Genomic DNA, 25,295 nt, shown 5'->3' with positions numbered 1-25,295 from the left:
GAAACTGCCTTTCATCTCCTGATGTCTTGCCCTCTTGTTATTTTTATTTGGAATTGGTTTTCTTCCCTCGTTGGATGCTTTTGGTCTCCTCCTTATAGGTTGGAAGGATTGTTTAGCCCTTTTGTTTTTAGTTGTACTAAAAGGAGGGGCAAGATCTTGGGGAGATGTACAAGATTAGCGGTACTATGGACAGTTCGGGAGGAAAGAAATTCAAGATTATTTGAAGAAAGAGAAAGGAGAAAGGAAGACTTGGTGGAAATCATAACTTTAAGAGTGGCACAATGGGCAAAAAGTTTGAAACTGCTTTCAGACTAAAAGGTTGAAGACTTTTTTAGGGCCTTGGCTGTTATAGTTGGTTCATCTTCTAGAAGACAGAAACCTACTGAGATGTCACCCCCATTATGCAGTTGGAAGAAATTGAATTTTGCTAGGAGTTGTTTGGGTAACTCGGGCTCCTCAGGCATAGGGGGTAATTAGGAATGAGAAAGGAAACATCATAGCCTTATACATCGGGTCTGCTGAACAGGGTGATGTGGCAAGAGCAGAACTGTTAGCTGCAATATACGAGGTCGAGAAGGCAAAGGAGTTGGGCATTGGTAATCTAGTCATTGAGGGTTGTTATCGGGCTTGTATTTAATTAAATAAATAGAAGGAAGCTTCTGATATTAGCCTAGAAGAAGAGATGGTGAAGAAGGAGAGGAGAAGAAGTTGAATAGAATAGGGCTAACCAGTCTCTATCGAGAAGGAGAACTGCTGCCATGTATGCTTAATTCATAATGAAAAGTAAAATTACAATATTACCCCTGTATACAGAGACTTAAGCCGCGCTGCATCATAACCCTAGAACAAAAACTATATTTTAACACTCCCCCTCAAGTTGGAGCATATATATCATATAACTCCAACTTGTTACAAATGTATTTCATCCAAGCACCACTCAAGCCTTTGGTAAACAAGTCAGCTAGTTGATCTTCATACTTCACGTATGGGGTAATGATTTCTCCACTAATGACCTTTTCTCTAACAAAGTGACAATCCGCCTCTCTGTGTTTGGTCCTCTCATGATACATTGGATTGTCAGAAAATAGCTCCATGGGGGTTGTGACCGATATTCCCATCAGCTGTAATAGTTGTTTCAACCACACCAGCTCACATGTAGTGTGGGCCATGGTTTTTTACTCGGCCTCAACACTACTCCTAGTCACCACATTTTGTTTCTTGCTTTTCCAAGTAATCAAATTCCCTACCAAAAACTTGTAGTAACTAGTTGTCGATTTCTTGTTAGTAATTGACCCTGCCCAATTAACATCTGTATATCCTTCCAAGGAAAGTTCTCTCTCTTTTTTATACAATAACCCTTTACCTGGAGGACCATTCAAATAGTGTAGAACACTAACAATGCCTTCCCAATGGGTTGTCCTTGGGTTCCACATGAATTGACTCAATAATCCAACATTGAAGGAAATTTCTGGTCTTGTAATGGTTAAATAAATCAGTTGTCCATATACTCTCCTGTACCATCTAGGATCAGCTAGGGGCTCCCCCTCACTGTTAGACATCTTCACATTCGGATCTATAGGGGTATCCACTGGCTTTGCCCCTAAAAGACCAGTTTCTTCCAACAAGTCAAGCACATACTTCCTTTGTGATAGAGAGATTCCCCACTTTGACCTTGCTACTTCTACGCCCAGAAAATATTTCAAGTGCCCCAAGTCCTTAGTTTGAAGCTGGATTTGTAGGAAATGTTTGAGCTTTTCAATGCCATGCTCATCACTTCCAGTGATAATAATGTCATCAACATAGATCAGCAACACAATCTTCCTAGAGGTAGTATCTCTATTGAACACTGAATGATCAACCCTACATTGTGTCATCCCAAATTGTTGTACTACACTATTGAATCTCCCAAACCAGGCCCTTGGAGATTGCTTCAACCCATAAATTGCTTTTTTCAACCAACACTCCTTACCTTCCTCCCCTTGAGCAACGTACCCTAGAGGTTGCTCCATATACGCCTCCTCCTCTAGGTCACTATGAAGAAATGCATTTTTAATATCTAATTGGAACAACAACCAATCAAAGTGTTCATCCAAGGAAATAAACACCTGGTCTGAACCCATTTTAGCTACAGGTGAAAAAGTATCAGTATAATCAACACCATGGGTTTGTGTATACCATATGGCTACTAAATGTGCTTTATATCTCTCCACACTACCATCAACAAGATGCTTAATAGTGTAAACCCACTGACAACCAAATGTTCTTCCTTGGAGGCAGAGAAGTGAGGCCCCAAGTATGATTAGATTAAAGAGCATGAAATTCCTCATCCATCTCCCTCTTCCACTCCGGAGAGAGAAGAGCATCCTGAAGAGATCTTGGAACTAACACAGACGATAGAAGGGATACAAAATTCCGATAGGATGGTGTCAGTTTTGATAGTGACATAGGTCACTCCCTAATCTATTATTGAATGGACCATTGAAAGTAACCAAAAAATGTGGACGATTGAATGGACTTGGACAATATCTATTTCGGTCCGCTAAACTACTGGACGATTAGATTCTGGACCAGTCCAATCCGATGTAAAACATCGGAAAGTCCATACTAATTCAATTAGTTAAGGTTCGGGCGGAGTCCAATCTGAATCCAGTCCATTGACATCCCTACTCTAACGTGTCTTCCCAAAGATAGGAGCAAGGGATTAACTAAAGATATCTTATCTCTACCAAAGAGAAGTTGATATGTAAAAACAGATGAGATATGCTGTCCCTATGATTAGAAGCACTGGAATCAATAATCCAAGAGACATTATAATTACCTAAGATGATAGCTTGATTAGTAGTAGTACAAGTACCTGAATGGGAAAAGGCAATAGATGATGATGTACTAACTCAGTGGAGAAATCCAAGGAGGCAATTGTAGAAAGGATAATTATTATGACTATTCAATGGTTGAAAACTTTGGAGTTGTTTAAAGACTTCTCAGCTGAAGACATTTACAGGAATTGAGAAGTAGTGGCATCTACAACTTCCATGAAACCTATTGTGCAGGAATTGTGGTCCCCACCAACACAACAAAGAGTAAAATTGATCTTCGATGGGAGTTCTAGAGGTAACATGGGCCCTTCAGGTATAGGAGGAGTATTCAGAGATGAAAATGGCAGAATTGTGGCTCTGTTTTCAGGACCAATAGGAGTGGGGGACTCATTGAGAGCGGAGGTGATGGCCTTGCTTCAAGGTGTAAGATATGCCAAACCATTGGGGTTACACCAAATTGAGATAGAGGGAGACTCTAAATTGTTGATTGAGTGGCTGCAATCTGGTAAGTTGGGAGCCTGGATTTATAGACAGCCCATAAGGGAAATCCTCAACATAACAAGGGAGATCAGTGCATGCTTCAAATGGACAAGGAGATCAGCTAATGGTTTAGCTGACATGTTGGCTAAACAAGGGACTGTGAGGGAGAGAATGTTCTGGGCAGTTTTGTAAGAAGGATTATTGGGGGCTCAACACCTACTTAGGGGTTGACAGCTGTACTTAAATCTGGAAAGTTAGTCTTAAGTTATATTAATCAAGTTACTGTTTCCAATAAAAAAAACTATTCTCTCCCAAAGTTTCATATTGTGGATCATGAGTTTAATCCCTCGATAGTTAATACAACTTTGTATATCACCTTTATTCTTTAATATAGGCACCACTACTACTACTTCGCCAATCATCAGACATCTTTTCTTTTTCTATCATATTAAATAGCTTAGTTAGCCATAACAAGCCTACCTCTCCCATGCCTAGCCTCACCTTATCGCCTTGAAAACTATGGGTGCAATTGAGTCTAACTTTGGTTATTGCATTGAGAGAATTCTCTACAGACCCAATGGGAACCATCCCAGCTTCAAGATGCTGCTTTGAATCCATTCCAAACTTCATCATTGCTTAAAAGAATCAATATCATAGATACTGTAAACAAAAACAAGGTATACCAACCTCAAATCTGTTGACCTACATTCAATCCAACACCAAACACTAGGGTTCCACCAACCCTGGATCATGAGAGAAATAGGAGAAAGTGCAATATTTCAAGCGAGCCTTTCCAGATAACTTTCTAAAGGATGTCAATCTCAGTGGAGATCCAAAATACACCTAGGAAGGCCTAAGCACTAAACCCAAACTACCTCCTTAGTCTCTTATTCAGTCCATGCAAAGTTTCTTCAGATGGTCCAGATTTCAGGCAATGATCTCCAGGAATACCTTCTGGGCCTTAAATTAACAGTTGAAGGCCTTCTAAATCCTCTGCCCACCAGGTGATAGCATATAAAAATGATAAGCAACTTAATCCCCCATATGCATTGTTGATCCTAGTGGTGTTTAGATTCTAAGAGAAGGGAAAAGGGAAGAGCTTCTCTGGAACCAAGATGTAAATCAAAACAATAGTGAAAGAAATAAGGAATTACTGCTGTGATTACAAGAAGGGTTCAGAACAGTTGAAAAGAAGAAGAGAGAAGAGAAACAAAAGAGAAGAATGTTTTGGGAAGAGAAAAATCATGGGCTGTCTCCTCTCTCCTACAATGATATATTTGATCACCTATAGTGAAAGATACAGAGACAAATCTGCCCCTAGTAGGCAGCAGCACTAAAAGAAAAGAAAAGAAAAAAAAAAAGATGAAAGATGGACCATATCAGCCCATTAGTAAACATAAAATAAAATAGAATACAATAGGCCCATAGAAAGAAACAATTCCTTCTAAACACCATCTCTTAACAGGATGGTAACATTATGGTCATATTACTAAATTGATTTTTGAAGTTGCAGATATGCTGAGGTGCTGTGCAATGTAGGTAACGCCTTGCATGAGCACCACTTTTGGTTATGAGCATGAACCTATGGTATAATATCGTTAGTGTTATTAGATCTGTACCTCATATTTCCTCATTTTCAATCAGTCATGGTGTTTCTTTATATTATCAACTCTTTTCTTAAAATAATCTATCTGTATGCAGGATGCATTGGAACCGTATATGAGCCAGAGGACACTGGAAATGCACTGGGGAAAACACCATCGTGGCTATGTGGACTGTTTGAATAAACAGCTTGAGAATAACAATGTATTATATGGGTACACCATGGATGAACTTGTCAAAGCAACATACAACAATGGGAACCCTTTGCCAGAATTTAACAATGCTGCACAGGTCTGCCCAATATGCTGGCTTTATGAGATCTAAAAGGGATTAGTCATTTTTCCTTTAGTTGTCCAAGTCAACTCAATAATATGAGATATTTGGATGAGTTACTATGTGCCTCATGATTGATGTGTCTGGCTCAAATTATTCTTGACAAGACTGATTTTCACAACAACACGGATGGTATCAGTTTTGGCTGAGGAACTCTTCAATTCTATGCATATATCATGTTTTATTCTTTATTCCTTTGTTAATGTCACCGTGAATAATATAGAACCAACAGAACTTGACATCCTGAATCCATGACCCATACCATAGAGGTGGCCTATGGGCTTATTAAGTAGGAATAATTCTATGCATATAGTCATTTTTCATCCAAGTAGGAATAATTCTTGAACTATGCTTATGTATATGATTTTTTTTTTTTTACTTCATGACCCTTTTGACCTGTGGTTTGAAGGTGTGGAACCATGATTTCTTTTGGGAATCTATGCAGCCTGATGGGGGCAAAACACCTGAAGGAGGTGTCCTTCAGAAAATTGAAAAGGATTTTGGTTCCTTTGCTAACTTCAAGGAGAAGTTTGTAAATGCAGCACTCTCAGTTTTTGGTTCTGGCTGGATTTGGCTCGTCTGTAAGTTCTTAATGAATCAAATTTGATATTTTACTCTATTTATTTGAAATAACTAGAAAATGTATACAATACATACTTTGCATGTGGAAATTTTAGATGATGATGACAATAGCAATAATATGATTCGAAAATTTTCTATAGTTTTTATATTTCTCTGTGTATAAAAATGTCATCCGTAGGAACTTAGGGGTAGCTTAAATAGGTGATAAAATGAGAGAGTTGAGTAAGATGGTTTGGTTACATGCCTGATCCTGTATCTCTTTAGCTGTGTCATCCTATATAAAACTTTTCCTCAATGTGGACCACATGGTGGGTAACAGTGAAGACATCAATACAGATCCCTTATCCTTCAGGTTTAACAATTGTGTCAGTATGATAGCCCACCCTTTCTGTTCCACCTACAAATAATTTAACACCTTTGGACCACTTTAAATAATTTAACCCATCTAAAGGTGCAATGGATACCAGAAAGGTCCTATTTTCTGCACCAGTATTATGAATAAGTTGGCTTCCATAAACAGCTTAAAGAGGAAGAAAGAAGAAAGCCAGTCATACCTTTCTCCAGTCCCTCAAATCACTTTTATTAGAAACTAATTGTAGTTTGGATACAATTACAAGTATTCCCATAGTAGGGTGGCTAGCTCAATAAAGACAAGAAAAGTAAAACATGCCCATAACTAAGGCCCACTAATAAATACATAAATAGCACTAAAAATAAAAGAAAAAAACTAAGGCCCATCCAGCTTAGTATCTCTACTCTCCTCGAGCTGAGCATAGATATCAATCATGCCCAGCTTGCTTACCTAGTGCTGCAGTTTTGCCTTAGGTACACCTTTGGTTAGAACATTTGCCAGCTGCTCCTCTAAGGCAATGAAAGGGAGACTGACTTCTCCAGATGCCATCCTCTTTTATATGAAGTGTTTGTCTACCTCAATATGCTTTATTCTGTCATGTTGGATTAGGTTGTGAGCTGTATTCATTGTAACCTGATTATCATAGTACAACATCAAGGGCTTATCATATGCAATGCCATCTCCTCTAGAAGTTACATGAGCCATAACAACTCTAAAACCCAATGTGCCATGGCCCTACCTCATTTGAAGATCTAGCTACCACAAACTATTTTTACTTTTCTGAGAGATAATATTCCCTCCTAGCATAACATTCTATAAGCCTCTAGCTTCATATGTCCATGCTTAGAGAAGATAATGCCCTTCCCTAGAGTTCCTTTCAAGTAACACAAAACCCTTTTGTAGAAACCATATGTGTGTCTTTGGGGGCATGCATTAACTGACTAATCACACTTATAATATATGAAATATCTGTTTGTGTCATACAAAGTTATAGTAACTCCCTCAAAAGTCTCTGTTATACTCCCTTGTTTGCCAAGAGCTCACCATCATTGGCTGAAATCTTATGGTTTGCATCATAGGAGTAGAGGCAAGTTTGGCACCAACTTATTGCTAGGAAATGAGTTGACTTAGTCAGGCAATCCATAATCATCCAAACAGTATCTTTACTCGTTTGTAATCTAGGTAATCCTATTACAAAGTCCATGGTGATGTTCTCCCACTTTTATCATAGGATTGGGAGAGCTTGCAGCCATTCTGCTAGCCTTTGGTGCTCAGCTTTTACCTGTTGACTTACCAAGCACTGTGCCACATATTGGGCAATCTCCCTTTTCATGTTATTCCATGAAAAATTCTCACAGATCCATACATCTTAGTACTTCTTTGATGCACTGTGTGTCCTGATTTGTGAGCTTCTTCCAGAATCTTTCTTTTTATCTTTGGTTCATTTGGAACATATAACTGGTTGCCAAACCTTAGCGTTCCATCCTCATGGACGCAAAACTCCCTCTTTATTTTCTACTACTTGACTCTTGATCTTATTCAATTGAGGATCATTACCTTCAACATCCCTAATTCTTCCTTCAATGTAGGCTGAACCTTCAAATTTTCCAATTATGCTCCTGGTTTATGTACCAAGACCTCGATTATAAACCTTCCTAGGTCTTCTAGGATATACCTTTGTGTTGTGATCAAAGCAACCAAATTACTAGTGTATTTCCTACTCAAAGAATCTGATACCACATTGGCCTTCCTTCGATGGCAATTGATAGTAAAATCATAATCTTTTCGTAGCTCCACCCACCTCCTCTTTCTCATATAAAACTCCTTTTGAGTGAAAAGGTATTTAAGGCTTTTATGATCACTAAATATTTCACATCGCTCACTATACAAGTAATGTCTCCATATCTTCAAGGAAAATACAACTACCAACTCTAAGTCATGTGTGGGGTAATTTCACTCATATGGTTTCAATTGCCTCAAAGCATAGCCCCTCACTTTACCATGTTGCATGAGTACACACCCTAAACCTTGCTTAGAAGCATCAAAGTAGATGGTGAAACCCCCATTTATAGAAGGAATTGTGAGAATTGGAGTTCGTACTAACCACTTCTTCAACTTTTGAAAACTTAATTCACATCCATTTGACCATTCGCTTAACACCCTTTTGAGTTAATCAAGTCAAAGGCATGGCTATATGGGAAAAATCCTCAACAAATCCACCACCGCTTCTACTTTCTTTGGGTCCACTGATACTCCATCCATGGATATTACATGACCCAAAAATACTACACTATCAAGCCAAAATTCACACTTTTTCAGTTTTTCATAGAGCTTCTTTTCTTTAAGAACTTGCAACACCATTCTTAAATGCTCTTCATGCTTATCCTTACTCTTTGAATACACAAGGATATCATTTATGAATATTACAACAAGCTGGTCCAAGAAAGGCTTGAACACTTTATTCATTAGATCCATAATGGCAGCTAGTGTTAGTTAAACCAAAAGGCATCATACAAAACTCATAATGTCCATACCTCATTTCAAGGAAATTTTGGGAAGATCCATTTTAATCATTAGTTGGTGATAACTAGAACAAAGGTTAGTCTTGGAGAAAATTTGAGTACCTTGCAATTGATTGAAAATATCATTGATCCTAGGTAGAGGGTGTTTATTCCTCATTGTCACCTTATTTAATTCCCTATAGTGAATTCAAAGGCATATACTTACATCCTTTTTTCTTTACAAATAACACTAGAGCACCCTAAGGAGACGCATTACGTGTAACGAACCCTTTGTTTAACAACTCCTACAATTGTTCCATCAGCTCCTTCAACTCCATTGAAGCCATCCTATACGGGGCTTTAGAGATAGATTGTTAGGACAAGTTGCATTGAACCCAGTCCAGTGTATGGAAATAGCCAGCCCAAATTCAAGACCTGCAATAAAAGAACTCCACATCAGCTCTCTGATCCAACTAATGACATGGTGGCACAACTGAATGTAACAGGTGTTAGACAGTGTATGCACTTAGCTCTAATAAGATTAATGTACAAATACATTTATTGTAAATGAATAAAAGTACATTATTGTTTCATATTAATATTGGTATGTTTCTGTGTATTTACCCCTTAAACTAGACACTTTTGAGACTTGTGTTAGTTTAGAATGTTCTCGGCCGTTGGATAGATTTGGGGAGTTTATCCTACCAAGGTTGACACTGATGTGCTGCCAAAGAAGTTGGGCAGCTTGTCTCAGCTGCTAGGGTTAGACCCGAAGCACATGCAATGTGTGTTTGGATGAAACACTAAACCCGTGCCATTTTCCAGTTATGCCTTGGACCTTGGAGATTGATGGGCAAAATTGGAAAGTTACACAACCTCGGATTTGATTATGGTACTACACTAGGTGTTGGATAGGACTGTATTTGATATGCCAATCAGTAAGATCCATCAAGGGTCAAAACCTAGGTATGTTGGGGCAGTCTGAGAAGTCACTTGAGTGAGTAATCATAGTGATAGGATTGACCCCTTTGTCGGACAAAGTGAATGATAGGATTTATACTCTCAGGTGGAAACCTAATTCCAATTGTGCTTGAAATCTGATTTTAAAAAATACATTTATGATATATATATTAATGTTTTATGAAAAATGTTTGCAAAAAGGTTTTAATTCCTAGGATCCATCTGAGTAGAGAATGTGACACTGCACCTTGCAGCCAGGGGAGAGGTCCTTCCTTATCGGGCAGTGTTTGATCATTATGGGCCAAGAGGTTAAGTGTAAGAGACCATTATAAGGCTGATTACTTAATGAGCTTTATCTTACTTAAGTCCATTATCTTTTGGTCTTTATAGGATGGCCGAATTCGTTTGTGTAAATGTTGGGCTCATATTGAGCCCATAGTGATGTGCTCAGGGGTTCATTACGTTTTGCAGTGAATTTGGCCAAACCTTTTCACAGAGGCTAGGCCCAACCCATGTGGATTTATGTGAGGTCATTCTGGGGTCCCATGCCATACAAATCAGGCCTAAGTTGGCCATGCAACATCATGGATCGTTAGGCTTAAGATTAAGTAAGTTGTCACATGACAATTGCTCTAGGCCAAATCTGGGTTTGGAAATGGGTATAGTGCATCCATCCTCTTAAGAGGATGAAGCTTATCTCTTAATAGAGTTCAGATCTAAATTAGATTTGGATAATCTCCTAATTTGATTAGGAGAGTGCTCCATAAGGAGATAAAAGAAGAGGGCAAACTAGACTAGAACACCACTCTCTCTTGTTCTCTCTTGTTCTCCTTTGTCTTCCAAGAAACCCTATCACGACCTAGGCTTTCAAGGATTGATAGATATCAGTTTTCTTCTAATTTTTGCAAGAAAAATCTGAGGAATTTCAGGCTCACCTTCCCCAGTTCGATCCAAGTAGTTGCGTTGCAGTTTTGTTGAAAACTATGTTGCTGAATTAGCTTCACCTATACACTATGCCATCTTTAGTGGAGGTTGTCTTTAGGACTAATTTAGGCGTGAACTTCCACCTTGTGATCTGCGTTTGTGGTATTCGTATCGGGTATAAGTCTCCCTCTTTGTTTGGTTTCAAATCTAGTCCGATTCAGTGCAAGATTGATCCAGAAAATTCAGTTTTCAAATTCACCGAGAAATCGGTTCCAACAAGGGTTAGAAAAGTTTTTGAAATTTCTCCCAGCCATCTAGCATGGTTCGACAATCGATATGATGGATTCTAAACACCTCCAACAATAGGAACTGGGAACTAACTCCTAAGATTGTTAGAACTTCATGAATAAATACAACATGAGGAAGCATAGGAGAACAACAACCATTCAGACAAATTCTCTCTCTCTCTCTCTCTCTCTCTCTCTCTCTCTCTTTCTCTTCTCAATTCAAGAGGTGGTTCCTTCATAGAACCTTGCGTTAGGCAGTTCCTAACAAATTGATATTAGAGCCAGATGCCGAACACATGAGCAACTTTGATGGATGCCAGAGTCGACCAAGTTGAAGTAGAGCTCCATCGGGTATCTGGGGACATAAGGGAAATGAAAGACACGTTGGCAGCTCTGGTAAGGAAACTCGACCAAACAGAAGGTGAGGGAAACGGGGGAGTCGATCCCAGTGAAGGAGGAAGTCATGACAGCAATCGACTGAGTGGTTCATGGCCAAAAAGAAACCCCAAAATCATATTCCCAGTCTTTTTTGGTGGTGACCCTGTCCCATGGATCTCCAGGGTGGAGAAGTTCTTTGAATTCAATGAGACCCATAGCCAAGTCTCTCTAGCAGTGGTCCATTTGGAGGGGGACTCGATTCTTTGGTACCGATGGTTTCAACAACGATGTCGCAGGTTCTCCTGGATGGATTTCACGGAAGCACTATGCATTCGGTTGGGGAATCGGGTTGTGAAGATTTTAACGAGTCTTGCCAAACTCCCACTATCCCCTTTCCTATTCACTCTGATTGCTGATGTACTTGGGAGATTGATTCAGAGAGCGGATTCAAGGAATTTAATAAAAGGATGGAGAGTAGAAAGGGAGGAGATACCTCTTACTCATCTACAGTTCATAGATGACACTATCATTTTCTGTGAAGGTGGGGACATTGAGTGGATCCGAAACATAAAGTTGGCAATACAACTCTTTGAGCGGGTATCCAATCTCAAGGTAAATTTGGATAAGAGTAGTTGACGGGTGTGAATCTAGAGGAGAGGGAGCTTAGAGAGTATGCAGATGTGTTAGGGTGTGCAACCTCAGAATGGCCGATGGCTTACTTAGGTCTCCCCCTAGGGAAGGCTTGCTTCTTGGAGGAAAATTTATCTTTCCTTGGGGCGGGGGCAGATCAACCCTAGCTAATCTTCTTGTCTACTTCCTATCAATGTTTAAGATCCCCACAAAGGTCTCTAACACTTTGGAAAAGCTTATGAGGGATTTCTTATGGGAGCCTGAGCAGAATCGGGATCTTAGGGTGAGTTGGGAGGTGGTAACTAGAGGTAAAAAGCTAGGAGGTCTTGGGATTGGGAATCTTAGGAAGTGGAACATGGCATTGTAGGGGAAATGGCTATGGAGGTTTCCGATGGAAAGAGACAAGTTGTGGACAAAGATTGTGGCTAGCATACATGGGTTGGAAGACAATGGTTGGGAGCCTGGAATCTTGGCAATGACTACAGCCGCTTCTCCTTGGTCAGCCATACACAAAATGCTTTCAGTATTCTCCCCTTGTATCAGGTATGGTCTTAACTCCGGTAATAAAATAAAATTTTGGGAACAATATTGGGTTGGGGACTCACCTCTAGTGGACAAATTTCCCTCTTTGTATGCTCTTTCTGATTTGAAAAATGAACCCATTTCTTCCTTCTTAACCCCCTCAGACTCTTCTTCAGGGTTTGGGTGGAACCTTGGGCTGAGAAGGGAAATTAGGGATACAAACTTGGACCACATTTTGTCTTTGTTAGCCATCCTTGAAAATATCTTCTTGGATCCCATTAAGGAGGGCACTAGATTTTGGGTTCCCTCCTCTTCAGGTGTTTTCTCTTGTGCCTCATTTTTCGAGACTTTAACTCAGCCTTCTGATCCCATTGGTTTTTCTTTCCTGGTTAAAGAAATTTGGAGTATGCCCATTCCTCCTCGGGTTGGTAGTTCCTACTTCAGAAGAAGAGACCCAACTCTTGTTTACATCCTAATAGATATACTCTCTGTAAAGCTAATGGGGAAACTGGTTACCACCTTATGGTCACTTGTTTGGTTGCTAAATCAGTTTGCGAGTGGGTCTTTTCCCTTTTTGGGTGTGTTTGGATACCCCCTGGGAGTATCCAAAACTTGTTCTCTCCCTCTTTTTTAAGATGGCCGAAGAAGTGGGGGAAGACTATGTAGAGAAGCATTAGGGCTGTAGTGTGTTGGTTTCTATGGGAAGAAAGAAACTCACAGATATTTTCAGATAAGGAAAGAACCATTGGGAACTTATTAGATCTAATCCTGTTAAGGGTGGCATATTGGTTGGAAACTATGGAATTGTTCTCAGATTATTCTGTGGCTGATGTGGTGAGAAATTGGAAGGAGATAGCCTCCTCTACCCTCTATAAGAGGACCTGTAGTCCTTCGTGGTCCCCTCCTCCTTCTGGGTTCATAAAACTGAATTTTGATGGTAGCTATATAAGGAACCCAGGGCCTTCTAGGATTGGGGGAGTATTCAGGAATGAGGTAGGGGCTATTATTGCTATGTTCTCAGGCCCAATTGGGGAAGGAGACTCTCTTAGGGCTGAGATCCTCGCAGCCTTGGAAGGTATCCAAAGAGCAAGGGAGTTGAACATCAAATGTTTGGTTCTTGAAGGTGACCCGGAGGTGGTGATTAGGTGGCTAAAGGGGGGAGGCAACGGATTATGGAGTTACAACAATGAGAAGAATAAATTTAACTAGCTGAGTAGGGATATTGTGGTTCATTACAACTAGGTGAAGAGGACTGCTAATTCTTTTGCTGATGGGTTAGCAAAGCAAGGGGTGGATAGGGTTTCGACTTTTTGGGCTAATTTTTTATTTTTCCTTGTATTCTTTGGTGGGGAGTTAAGTCTTTTTACCTCCCCTTTGTACCTAAGCTTCACATAGTTTCATATCTTTAATAAATTTTCTTGTTATTGATAAAAAAAACTCCGACAGACTGGGAGTGTGTGTGAGTACCAAACGGAGTTCGAGTACCTAACTATATGCGCGCACAACTGGCCAGAGCGTGCGTTGGTCAGAGCCTTCGTCGGAGGACTCAAGGAGGACATCAGATTGGAGGTGAGAGCACTTAAACCCGCCACTATTATGGATGTTGTCGCCATGGCCAAGATTCAAGAAGAATGATTGAATAGAGCAAGGAAATTTAGTCGGCATTGATTACCACCACAAAGATAGGCCAACTTCCCAAAGTCTAACAAACACAGAAGTGAAGGAGTTGGCTCAAGGAAAGAAGATGGCATTCTAGGTAAGCCCAATAATATGAACCCCGACCCAACTATTCCTTTCAAGAAGTTAACATGGGCTGAAATGTAAGCTCACAGAGAAAAGTCTCTGCTATAATTGTGAAGAACGGTTTGGGCCAGGTCACTGTTGTAAAACTTTGCAAATCGACACACTCCAAGATGACAATGAAGACGGAGTCGAAAGTGGTATATATCCCAATGAATCGCCAGACAATTGGACCAAAGAGCAACAACCAGCATTGGAGATATCTTTACAGGCCCTTACCAGGCTCAATTCCTCACAAACAATTAAGGTTTCAAGAAGAATCAAGGGGTTCCAGGTGTCTATCCTTATCGACAGAGGGAGCACCTTAAATTTCATAACAGGTATGTTGGCCCAACAACTAGGGCTACCAATCCAACCCATAGCTGCATTCAAGGTCCAAGTAGCAAACGAGACATCTCTTCCTTGCGCGGGCATTTGTACAAGCATCAAACAATGAGGGTTTTAGGAAGAGTCAAGGGGTGCCAGGTGTCCATCCTAATCGACAATGGAAGCACCTTAAATTTCATAACAGGTGTGTTGGCCCAACAACTAGGGCTAACAATCCAACCCACAACCGCATTCAAGGTCCAGGTAGCAAACGAGAGATCTCTTGTTTGTGCAGGCATCTGTACAAGCATCGAATTGACAATCCAAGGGCAGCCATTCGTGGTGGACTTAAACCCACTAGAGCTCAGTGGAGCCGATATTGTATTGGGAATCCAATGGCTAAGGCAGTTGTGGCCGGTACTGTGCGATTGGGCCTAGTTGTCAATGGAGTTCATGGAAAATGGAACCAAGATCTGCCTACGAGGTATACCCATAAGAGGCCCAAACCCAATTAGTCTATCTTGTCTCTTGAAACAAGCCCAAGATACCACTCAGGCCATTCTCTGGGGACTTAATCAAGCTAGCCCCAAATTAGCCAAGGCCCAAAGTACAACCACACAAGAAAAGCACCAGCTACAGTTGAGAGCACTTCTCCCACAATATGCAATAGTATTCCAGGTGCCTATAGAACTACCAACTTCTCGGGAACACGATCACGACATTCCATTGCTTCCAAGAGCACCCCCCACAAATATAAGACCCTATTGTTATCCTCAATTTCTGAAGAAAAAAAATCAAGAAGCAAGTTAAAGATTTATTAGATAAACAATTCATCCAACCAAGCCATAGCCCATTTTCTTCCCCAGTCCTCTTGGTCAAGAAGAAAGATGAGACATGGAGTTTTTGCATTGATTATAGGGCACTCAATAATATCATAGTCAAGGATTGGTTTCCAATCCTGGTGATTGATGAGCTTTTGGATGAGCTCAAGGAATTCCAAATTTTTTCCATGCTGGATTTATGAGAAGGCTATATCAAAGTAGAGTTTACACGGATGACATATAGAAAACAATATTTCGCACTCATGATGGACATTATGAATTTCGGATCATGCCATTCGGTCTCACAAATGCTATGGAAACCATCCAATCCCGCATGAATGATTTATTTTGCCCATACCTACACCGGTTTATACTGTTTTTTTATGATATCTTAGTTTATAGCTCCACATGGGCCCAACACTAGGAGGATTTAGAAGTCAGCTTGAAGGTTCTCTTGCACAATCAGTTATATGCGAAAGCTTCTAAGTGTGCTTTTGGCCAATAGAAAAGTTTTAATAACCTGTTTTGATATAAAATTTGTAAAAGAAAGAAGAGAAGAAAAGGTTTCTGCTAGAAAGAAAGAGAAGAGAGATAAAAGAGAATGGAGGAGCAACCAAAAATCTTATCTGGTTGCCCCTTTCATTAGATTATATACTCATAAATAAAGAGTGTACAAGTACAAGTATGCCCTTAGTAAGCTAGCTAGTTGTAAGAAGCTGAAAAGTCACATTTAACTTAAACATAAACTAATGGGCCTATGGCCCAACAACTACCTAAGTTATGTAAATAAAATCAAATAAAATCGACCCACAACTCAACACTCCCCCTCAAGTTGGGAATAAATCTCTCACATTCCCAACTTGCATAGATCATGCTCTAGCTTGTTTCTTGCAAGCAACATTCTCCGGAGGTCACCCATTCCCTTATAAAATGCCTATCCACTTTGATGTGCTTTGTCCTATCATGCTGAACTGGGTTGTGGGCAATGTTAATTGCTGCTTGATTGTCATAGTATAACATCATAGATTTTTTTGCCTCGATTCTAATCTCCCCTAACAAGGAACAGATCTAGAGGAGCTCTGAAACACCATCTGACATGGCTCTGTATTCAACTTCTGCACTTGACCTTGCCACAATTGTCTGTTTCTTACTCTTTCATGAAACTAGATTACCTCCAGAAAGAGTGCAAACTCCTAATGTAGATCTCATGTCATCTAGACATCCTGCCCAATCAGCATCTGTGTAAGCCTCTAACTTCAACTTTCCATGGTCAACAAACAATATGCCTCTACTTAGGTGTCCCTTCAAATAGAAAAGTATCCTATCAATAGCCTTCCAATGCTGAAATCGTGGGGCATGCATGTATTGACTCACCACACTCACTGCATAAGAGATGACTGGTCGTGTCATACATAAGTATAGCAACCGCCCCACTAATATCTGATACCTCCCAACATCCCTCACTAGTTCACATTCTGAAGCATTTATGTAGTGATTCTGATCAATAGGTGTATTAGCTGCCTTTGCCCCAAGTTTCCTCGTCTCCTGTAGTAGATCCAGAACATACTTTCTCTATGAGATGAAGATCCCATTTGTGGACCTTGCCACCTCAATGCCCAGAAAGTGCTTAAGCTCCCCAAGATCCTTAATTTTAAACTCTTTGTGCAAATTCTTCTTCAAGGTATCAATATCGCTCGGATCATTTCCTGTAACTACGATGTCATCCACACACACTATCAAAACTGACACCAGTGACCCCCTCCTCTTCACAAACAATGTGTGATCAGATTGAGTTTGAGTATAGACAAATACAACCAATGCACTTTTAAACCTATCAAACCAAGCTCTGGGTGATTGCTTCAAACCATATAGAGACTTCTTCCACATAATTGTAGAAACTAGTTGGAAGATCCATATACACCTCCTCTTGCAAATCCCCATTGAGAAAAGCATTCTTCATATCAAGTTGGAAGAGTGGCCAAGAGTATGTAGCTGCTAGTGATAGAAGGATCCAGATTGAGCTCATCTTTTCCACTGGTGCAAAAGTTTCCAAGTAATCTATGCCATAAGTCTGAGTGTACCCTTTGGCAACCAGCCTCGCCTTATACCTTTCTATACTCCCATGAGCCTTGTATTTCATTGTATAAACTCATCTGCATCCAATTGTCTCCATGCCTTGTAGTAGATCCACAATCTCCCACATCTGATTCTTAATCAAAGCTTTCATTTCCTCCTACATAGTTGTCTTCCACTCAGGTTTGGAGAGAGCCTCACTAATACCCTTGGGTATAGACATGGAGTCGAAGGAGGAAAGGAAGGCTCGGTAGAAGGAGATAATCCACTATAGGAAAGATAGTGTGAGATGCAATGAGCAGTACACTTTCTCTTCCCTTTTTTGAGTGCAATATGAAGATCAAGGTCATTTGCAATGGGGTTAGAAGCAAGGGAAGTAGTATGTTTAGACTTCTTACAGTTGTCATAGATTAATCCTTCTTGTCCTCCTTCCTAGGTTCATTTCCACCCTTGTCTCCAGTCGGCTTAGGCTTCATTGTGATGACCATAGCTGACTACTCAGGGCCAGGGTTCCTCATCATCACATTCCTCTTACTCTCATCTCTAGACACAAAGGCATATACCTGAGAGAGAGTTGGTCTTTGGAAAGAATATGCTGCCGTGCAATGCCATACTCAGGTTTAAGTCCAATTAGAAACTCAAAAACCTTATTCTTCTCTATCAACTTCTAATAAGTTGTTGCATCCTTGCTACTTTTCCAAACTACAACCTCCAAATGATCTATCTCCTGCTATAAGGTTTTGAGGTCTGAAAAGTAAATAGCAATAGATTTATCTCCCTGCCCAGTAGCAATCACCTGGTTTCTCAACTGGTAGGCTCTAGCAACATTTTCATTCTATGAATAGGTTTTTGCAACTCCATCCCAAATCTCCTTAATTGTGTTAGCCCATAAAAAAATTTTACTTATATGGGGCAGCATGGAATTGAATAGCCAAGTAATCACCATGTAGTTCTCCTGTACCCACCGGGAGTAGTTAGTTTTAGGTTTCTTTTCCTCACCAGTGACATAACCCAATTTCCCACAAGCACCAATGGTTGTCTCTACAGATTGTGACCATTCTAAGTAGTTTGTACCATTTAACTTGACTGTAGTGATGGTTCTAGCCCGAAGAGGTCTCTAGCACCTCCTTCCCCTTGTCCAATTTCATTTCCAAGTTTGTTTTCAACTTCACAACCCTCCGTAGCTCCCAAAAAGGATTAGAAAATCAATTTGAGATGAAAAGAGAGTATTTATCTCCTTTAGAAACCTCAAACACCCTTTTGGTACCCTAGAAGTCCCTCCCTCCAAAGATTCCCTTTTCCGTGGGAGCGGGAGAAGAGAGAGAAGAGGCTGCCGCTCCCTCCAAAGGCCTCCAAAATAGCTAGGACTTGAACCGCCCCCTTCAGAAAAACTCAAGGAACCCTAGAAAACTAGAGCACTTCTTCTTGGGCCCAAACTGAAGAGTCCTAAATCAAGACTCTCCCCCTTTCTCCAGTTCTTCTTGATTTTAGTGTTAAACCCTAGACCAGCTACAAGGGATTGCAAATCCATAAAAAATTCCATGAACCGGGCTTTCCTGAAGTCTCCGATCAACCCTTTACCTCATCATGCAGTCAGCCAATCTAGAGCTGCATGATGGAGCAGTTCAAGAAACTTTTAACTTGGCTCTAATACTAAGTAGAAAAGTTTTGATAACCTGTTTTGATATAAAATCTGTAAAAGAAAGAAGAGAAAGAAGAGAAGAAAAGGTTTTTGCTAGAAAAAAAGAGGAGAGATAGAAGAGAATGAAGGATCAGCCAAAAATCTTATCTGGCTGCCCCTTTCATTAGATTATATACTCATAAATAGTGTACAAGTACAAGTATGCCCTTAGTAAGTCGGCTACTTGTAAGAAGCTGAAAAGTCACACTTAACTTCGACATAAACTAATGGGCCTAAGGCCCAACAACTACCTAACTAAGTTATGTAACTTAGTTAAAATTGATGGTTCTAACTACTTGGAGTGGGCTCAGTCAGCCATGATGGCGATTGGGAGCAGAGGGAACTTAAGCTATGTGAGTGGAGATGTAAAAATACCAGCCAAGGAAGACCCTTCATATGCTAAATGGGTTCAAGAGAACTATTTGGTCATGACTTGGTTGTGACTCAATTAAAAAGTGAAGTTGGTAATTCAGCTCCATTATCTCACCCATTGATTTAAAAGGCACACAAGTGAGGTGCATTTTAGGGTAGGCGCCTCGCCCAGGTCCTAGGCACAGCCCATTCAAAAGGCACACTCTTGGTGCGCCTTGCTCCTTTAGAAAATTTGCCGCTTTTTCCTTTTTTTTTTGAGTATGGCGGCTGGGCCGGGGGCTCCACCCCCGAACCCCTGTGCCATGCACCTTCGAGAATCCCCTATTTGGTAATGTTGTCCATTCATTCATCCTAATAAAATATCTTCTTAAAAGCAATTAAAACTATAAAATTATTATTTTGTGAAAACTAAGAATTTAAAGACCCTAACATGGACTTGTTTGGGCTTGCCTCGAGGGGCGTGGCACAAAGGCAGCTCGTAGAATTAGGAATGTAATATGTCACATTAGCTAATTGAGAAAAAAAAAGAATTGTGGGTTTTATATGTTTGATTTCATTTTTAAATTCTCATTTGAATATATATATTATATTTATGTATTTTAATTTTAGATAATAGGTTTTTTAAAACATTTATTTTATAATTTTTTTTATTTTTTTGAATTTTTAGCTTTTTTTTAAGTTGTGCGCCTTGCCTCAAAAAGGCGCGTGCCTCACCTTGTGCCTTGCACCTCAGGCGCAAAATGGCCCTTGTGCCTTGCGCTTTTAAAACACTAATCTCAGCCATCGATTACTTCTACTACTCCTACCTCAGCATTTGCTCATTCAGGTACACAAGCATCAGCATATCATGTTTTAGGCCCAAGTAATAATGGACCTTGTTGGGTCATAGATTCAGGTGCATCTGACCACATGACATTGCTTATCTTCTGTGTTCACTACTTATTGCTTATCCTCTGGCATAGATAAGAGTATCCATTGCTGATGGATCTCTTGTTCCCATTTCTGGGAAGGGAGACATTAGATTATCGGATGCCATCTCCTTGTCCTTAGTTTTGCATATTCATAAACTTATGTACTAACCTATTGTCAGTTAGTAGCATCATTAAAAATCAAAAACCATTTAGTGACTTTTTCCCCTGATCGATGTGTTTTTTAGGATCTGGAGACAAGGAAGGTGATTGGGACTGGTTGTGAGACGAATGGAATCTACCTTATTGGAGGGTGTCTACATGAGGAAGATAAAGAAGTTGGAAGGTTGTTTGTTTCTCAGTCTGTGAGTTAGATTATGCTTTGGCATAATAGGTTGGGTCATTTGTCTTTTAAGTCTTTAAGAAGTCTGTTTCCTAGTTTATTTGAGTCAGTCCAAATGTTTAGTTTAAAATGTAAAAGTTGTGAACTCGCAAAGCATTATAGAACAACCTATTCTTTGAGCAACTATTCGTTTTGAAATTGCGCATACCAATGTTTGGGGACTATATCATGTCACTGCTATGGGGGGGTACCGATACTTTCTACTGTTTGTTGATGACTACACCTGTTTTTCATGGATTTATCTTATGCACTCTAGAGGTGAGACCCCTACTCTGACTCGGAACTTCCATCAAATGGTCCTAACCCAGTTCAGAGTCAAAATCAAGGTTTTCATATCAGATAATGCTAAAGAGTATTTTGCAAAACCCTTGACCTCATATTTCCTTGACCATGGGGTTGTTCATCAGAGCACTTGTCCTCGCACACCTCAACAAAATGGGGTTGCTGAGAGAAAGAATAGGCATATATTGGAGGTAGTAGAAGCATTATGCTAAACTCTTATGTTCCTATACGCTTCTGGGGGGGATGCCATCCATACAGTCGTGTACCTCATCGACAGGGTTCCTTGTCGGGATGCCATTCATTCAACCTCTTATATCCTGATAAAGAATTGTTCACTATTCCCCTTAAAACCATTGGATGTACTTGTTTTGTTCAGATTCTTGGACTTCATTGTTCTAAGTTTGACCCTTCCAAATGCATATTTCTTGGGTATGCACAAAATCAAAAGGATATTGCTGCTATGAACCTACGCCTGGGAAACGGTTTGTTTCTATGGATGTGACCTTCTTTGAGGATGTTCTCTACTATCATAGAGTTTCTTCTCAGGGGGAGAGTAGTGAGATGGGTTTACCTACATCAAAAATTCCTTTACCTGTCCCAATCACTGAAGGGGAGTGTAATGAGGAGGGTTGTCAAAAGTATAGGGAGTTGAGAGTGTTTCATAGGCAGTGGAGACAGGTTGATTTTGGTCTTCAATAGTCCAAGCGAACTCCAATTTCCTCTGCAACTCCAGATCCAGGTACCACATCTCCCTCACGTCCTACTTCAGATGATATGCCTCCTACCATTGAGCCTTCACCTCCTTTGGATGATCTTGATCTTCCAATTGCTATCCGGAAAGGGAAACGACGTTGCACTTCATCTACAATACATTGTATTTCTCAGCATCTGACTTATGATCATTTGTCTCTATCCTATAAGTCCTTTTTAGCATCTATCTCTGCCACTCCCATTTCTAGGACAGTGCAAAAAGCCATGTCAATACTAAATGAAAGGATTGCCATGAAGGTAGAAATGGATGCTCTTCTCAAAAATAATACATGGGAATTGGTTGATCAGCCGAAAGGGAAGAAACGGGTCGGGTGTAGATGGGTGTTTACAGTAAAATATAATGTTGATGGCTCTATTGAGAGGTATAAGGCCAGATTAGTTGCAAAAGGGTTTACATAGACTTATGGCATAGACTACTTGGACACCTTTGCATCGGTAGCTAAGATGAACACTATCAGAGTGTTATTGTCCATTGTTCCAAATGGATGTTAAAAATGCCTTCCTCAGTGGTGATCTACAAGAGGAGGTATACATGGAATTGCCTCCTGGATTCTACAGTATAGAAGCAGGGAAGAGGATCTGCCGATTGAATAAAGCCTTATATGGACTGGAACAATCACCAAGAGCATGGTTTGACATATTTAGACTAGCTCTTGGAAAATTCGGCTATGCCTAAGCCCAATCAGATCACACTCTTGTCATTAAGAAGACAAACTTTTCCTTGACTCTACCTGTTGTTTATGTGGATGATATTGTGGTGACAGGGAGAACTAGGGGTTAAACAACTACTTCACAAAGAATTTGAAGTCAAAGACTTGGGAGAACTACGTCATTTCTTGGGTATTGAAGTAGGTCAATCCAAACAGGGAATTTTTGTCTCTCAAAGGAAGTATGTTTTTGATCTTCTAGAGGAAACTGGAAAGCTAGGGGTTAAACCAGTTGACACACCAATTGAACAGAACCACAAGATTAGAATTGAAGGTGGAAAGCCTCTTGAAGATAAGGTTATGTTTTAGAGGTTGGTAGGGAAACTGCTTTATATGTGCCTCACCCAACCAGACATTTTTTATGCAGCCAGTGTAGTTAGCCAGTACATGCATTCTCCCACAACCACTCACCTTCTTGTAGTTGAGAGGATCCTTGCTTACCTGAAGAGATGTCCAGGCAGAGGCATACTCTTCAAAAATAATGGTCACATGAAGATAGAAGTATACACGGATGCTGATTGGGCAGGGTGTATCGATGACAGGAGGTCTACTTCTGGGTATTGTGCCTTTGTAGGGGGCAACCTTGTCTCTTGAAGGAGTAAGAAACAAAATGTTGTAGCACGTTCTAGTGTTGAAGTAGAATGCAGATCTATGGCACATGGTGTGGTTGAGGTATTATGGTTGAAATCCTTGTTTGAGGAACTGGGAATTGCTTATGAGAAACCCTTGATGCTATACTGTGATAATCAGGTTGCTATTAACATTGCCCACAATCCAGTACAGCATGACAGAACTAAGCATATTGAGGTGGATCGACACTTTATCAAAGAGAGAGTTGCCTCCCAATAAAACCCTTGATGCTTCACCAAGGCAGTTACAAAAGCTAAATTGGAAACAAATTTATGCAACTTGGGAATGATAAACATCTATTCCCATCTTGAGGGGGAGTGTAGAGATGCAAAGCAATAACTTCTGCTGTTATTTTATTTATTGTGGTCCCCACTGCTGCTGTTAGTTAGTCTTTTTATATTTGTTATTAGGCTGTCGTTAGTAAAGTTAGTTTATTAGTTATTTGTCATTTGCCTATGTCTAAGCAGTAGGGACTTTAATTTAATTATTATCTTTTTAATGTTATTATAAATAGGTGAGTGGGGCGGCAGATATAGCCTATCACTCTTTTCTCTCATATTTCCTTTCTCTCTTCTTTCTTCCTTTCTTTTCTTCTTCTCTTCGCCAGGAAATCTGCATCAAGAATTGGACTGATTACAGTGGATTTGTCTACTAGGACTATCCGGAGTACATTGCTAACAGTTAGATTTGTCAACAATGCAAATACGAGGCCCAATCTCCGGCAGGCCTACTCCAACCCCTTCCGGTTCCTACCCAAATTTGGGAAAACATATTGGTGGATTTCATTATTGGGCTTTCGCTTTCACCAAGAAAATCGGTGATTTTGGTGGTGGTAGACCGTCTCACCAAGTACAGTCATTTTCTGGCATTAGCACATCTGTTCACCACAACAACTGTGGCTGATGTCTTTGTACAAGAAATAGCCCGCCTCCATGGATTTCCCAAATCTATTCTATTGGATAGGGATCCCGTGTTCCTTAGTACATTTTGGAGAGAACTATTTCGTGTACAGGGTGTTCAACTAAGGAAATCAACTAGCTATCATCCTTAGTCAGATGGACAAACAGAGGTAGTCAACAGATGGTTGGAGACATACTTGCGTTGTTTTTCAGGGTCCACAGTTCCACACCCAAACGTTGGACCCAATGGCTCCACTGGGCTGAGTGGTAGTATAGTACCACCTATCATGTGGTTGCGAGAATGACACCTTTCCGTGCCTTATATGGTCGAGAACCACCTGGCTTACTGCCTTACGAAAAGGGTTCCTCTCCAGTTGCTTCATTGGAGGAAGCATTGACCCAACAGGATGCTATCTACGAGAGTTCAAACACAACTTGAACCAAGCACTACAATGGATGAAAAACACATATGACAGACACCACTGGGAGGTGGAATATCAAGTAGGTGACTTTGTATACTTGAAGTTGCTTCCCTACCGTTCACTATCAATAAGGCAACAACGCTAGGACAAGTTGTCTCCACGCTACTTTGGACCTTTCAAGATCATCGAAAGGATAGGCAAGCTTGCCTACCGCTTGGAGCTACCAAAACACTCTAAAATTCATCATGTATTCCACATTTCAATTCTGAAGAAAGGTCTCAAGCCAGATGTAGTAAGTCAGCCCACTCTACCCAAGTTTATTGAAGACATGGCTTTAGTCACAGAGCCACAATCCATTATTGATTTTCGTTGGGTAAAGAAAGGACACCATGTTGAATCGGAAGCTCTAGTAGTGTGGTCTCAACTACCCAAGGAAGATGCAACATGGGAGCCTTATATCCAACTCCACCACCAATTTCCCTATCTTGACCTTGAGGCCAAGGTTTGTCTTGATAGGGGGGTATTGTTAGGGCAAGCTGCACTGAACCCAGGCCGCTATATGGAAATAGCCAGTCCAAACTCAAGACCTACAAAAGAACTCCACGTCAGCTCTCTGGTCCAACTAATGATAGGGTGGCATAACTGAATGTAACAGGAACTGGCAACTGACTCCCAAGATTGTAAAAGAATGTAACAACTTCATGAATAAATACAACCTGAGGTGGTTCCTTAATAGAACCTTGTGTTAGGCAGTTCCTAACATAGATCCCGTGCCCGTCATTAATTCAATGGAGATTCCAATCTCCCTATCTGCAGGCAGCCTTGGTAAGTCCTCTAGAAGCACGCCTGGAAA

General features: G+C 40.4%; 1 protein-coding gene across 3 annotated transcripts in view; it reads left to right on the top strand.

Moving 5' to 3' along the window:
• FSD3 (Fe superoxide dismutase 3) overlaps positions 1-25,295 on the top strand; it is a 96,203-nt gene that overhangs the window by 40,814 nt on the left and 30,094 nt on the right. For 2 of the 3 annotated variants that reach the window (XM_088983213.1, XM_088983214.1), the window contains exons 3-4: positions 4,998-5,189; positions 5,641-5,812. In XM_088983213.1, the coding sequence (XP_088839339.1) occupies positions 4,998-5,189; positions 5,641-5,812 (364 nt within the window). The remainder of the gene's footprint in view (positions 1-4,997; positions 5,190-5,640; positions 5,813-25,295) is intronic. The other variant, XM_088983215.1, reaches the window with a different exon arrangement.

The sequence above is a fragment of the Nelumbo lutea genome, chromosome 4, assembly GCF_056320005.1.
Source record: "Nelumbo lutea isolate HS-2025 chromosome 4, American lotus-T2T, whole genome shotgun sequence".
NCBI lineage: Eukaryota > Viridiplantae > Streptophyta > Magnoliopsida > Proteales > Nelumbonaceae > Nelumbo > Nelumbo lutea.
The sequence above is the reverse complement of the archived record's forward strand: the minus strand, read 5'-3'. Positions and strand labels throughout refer to the sequence as shown.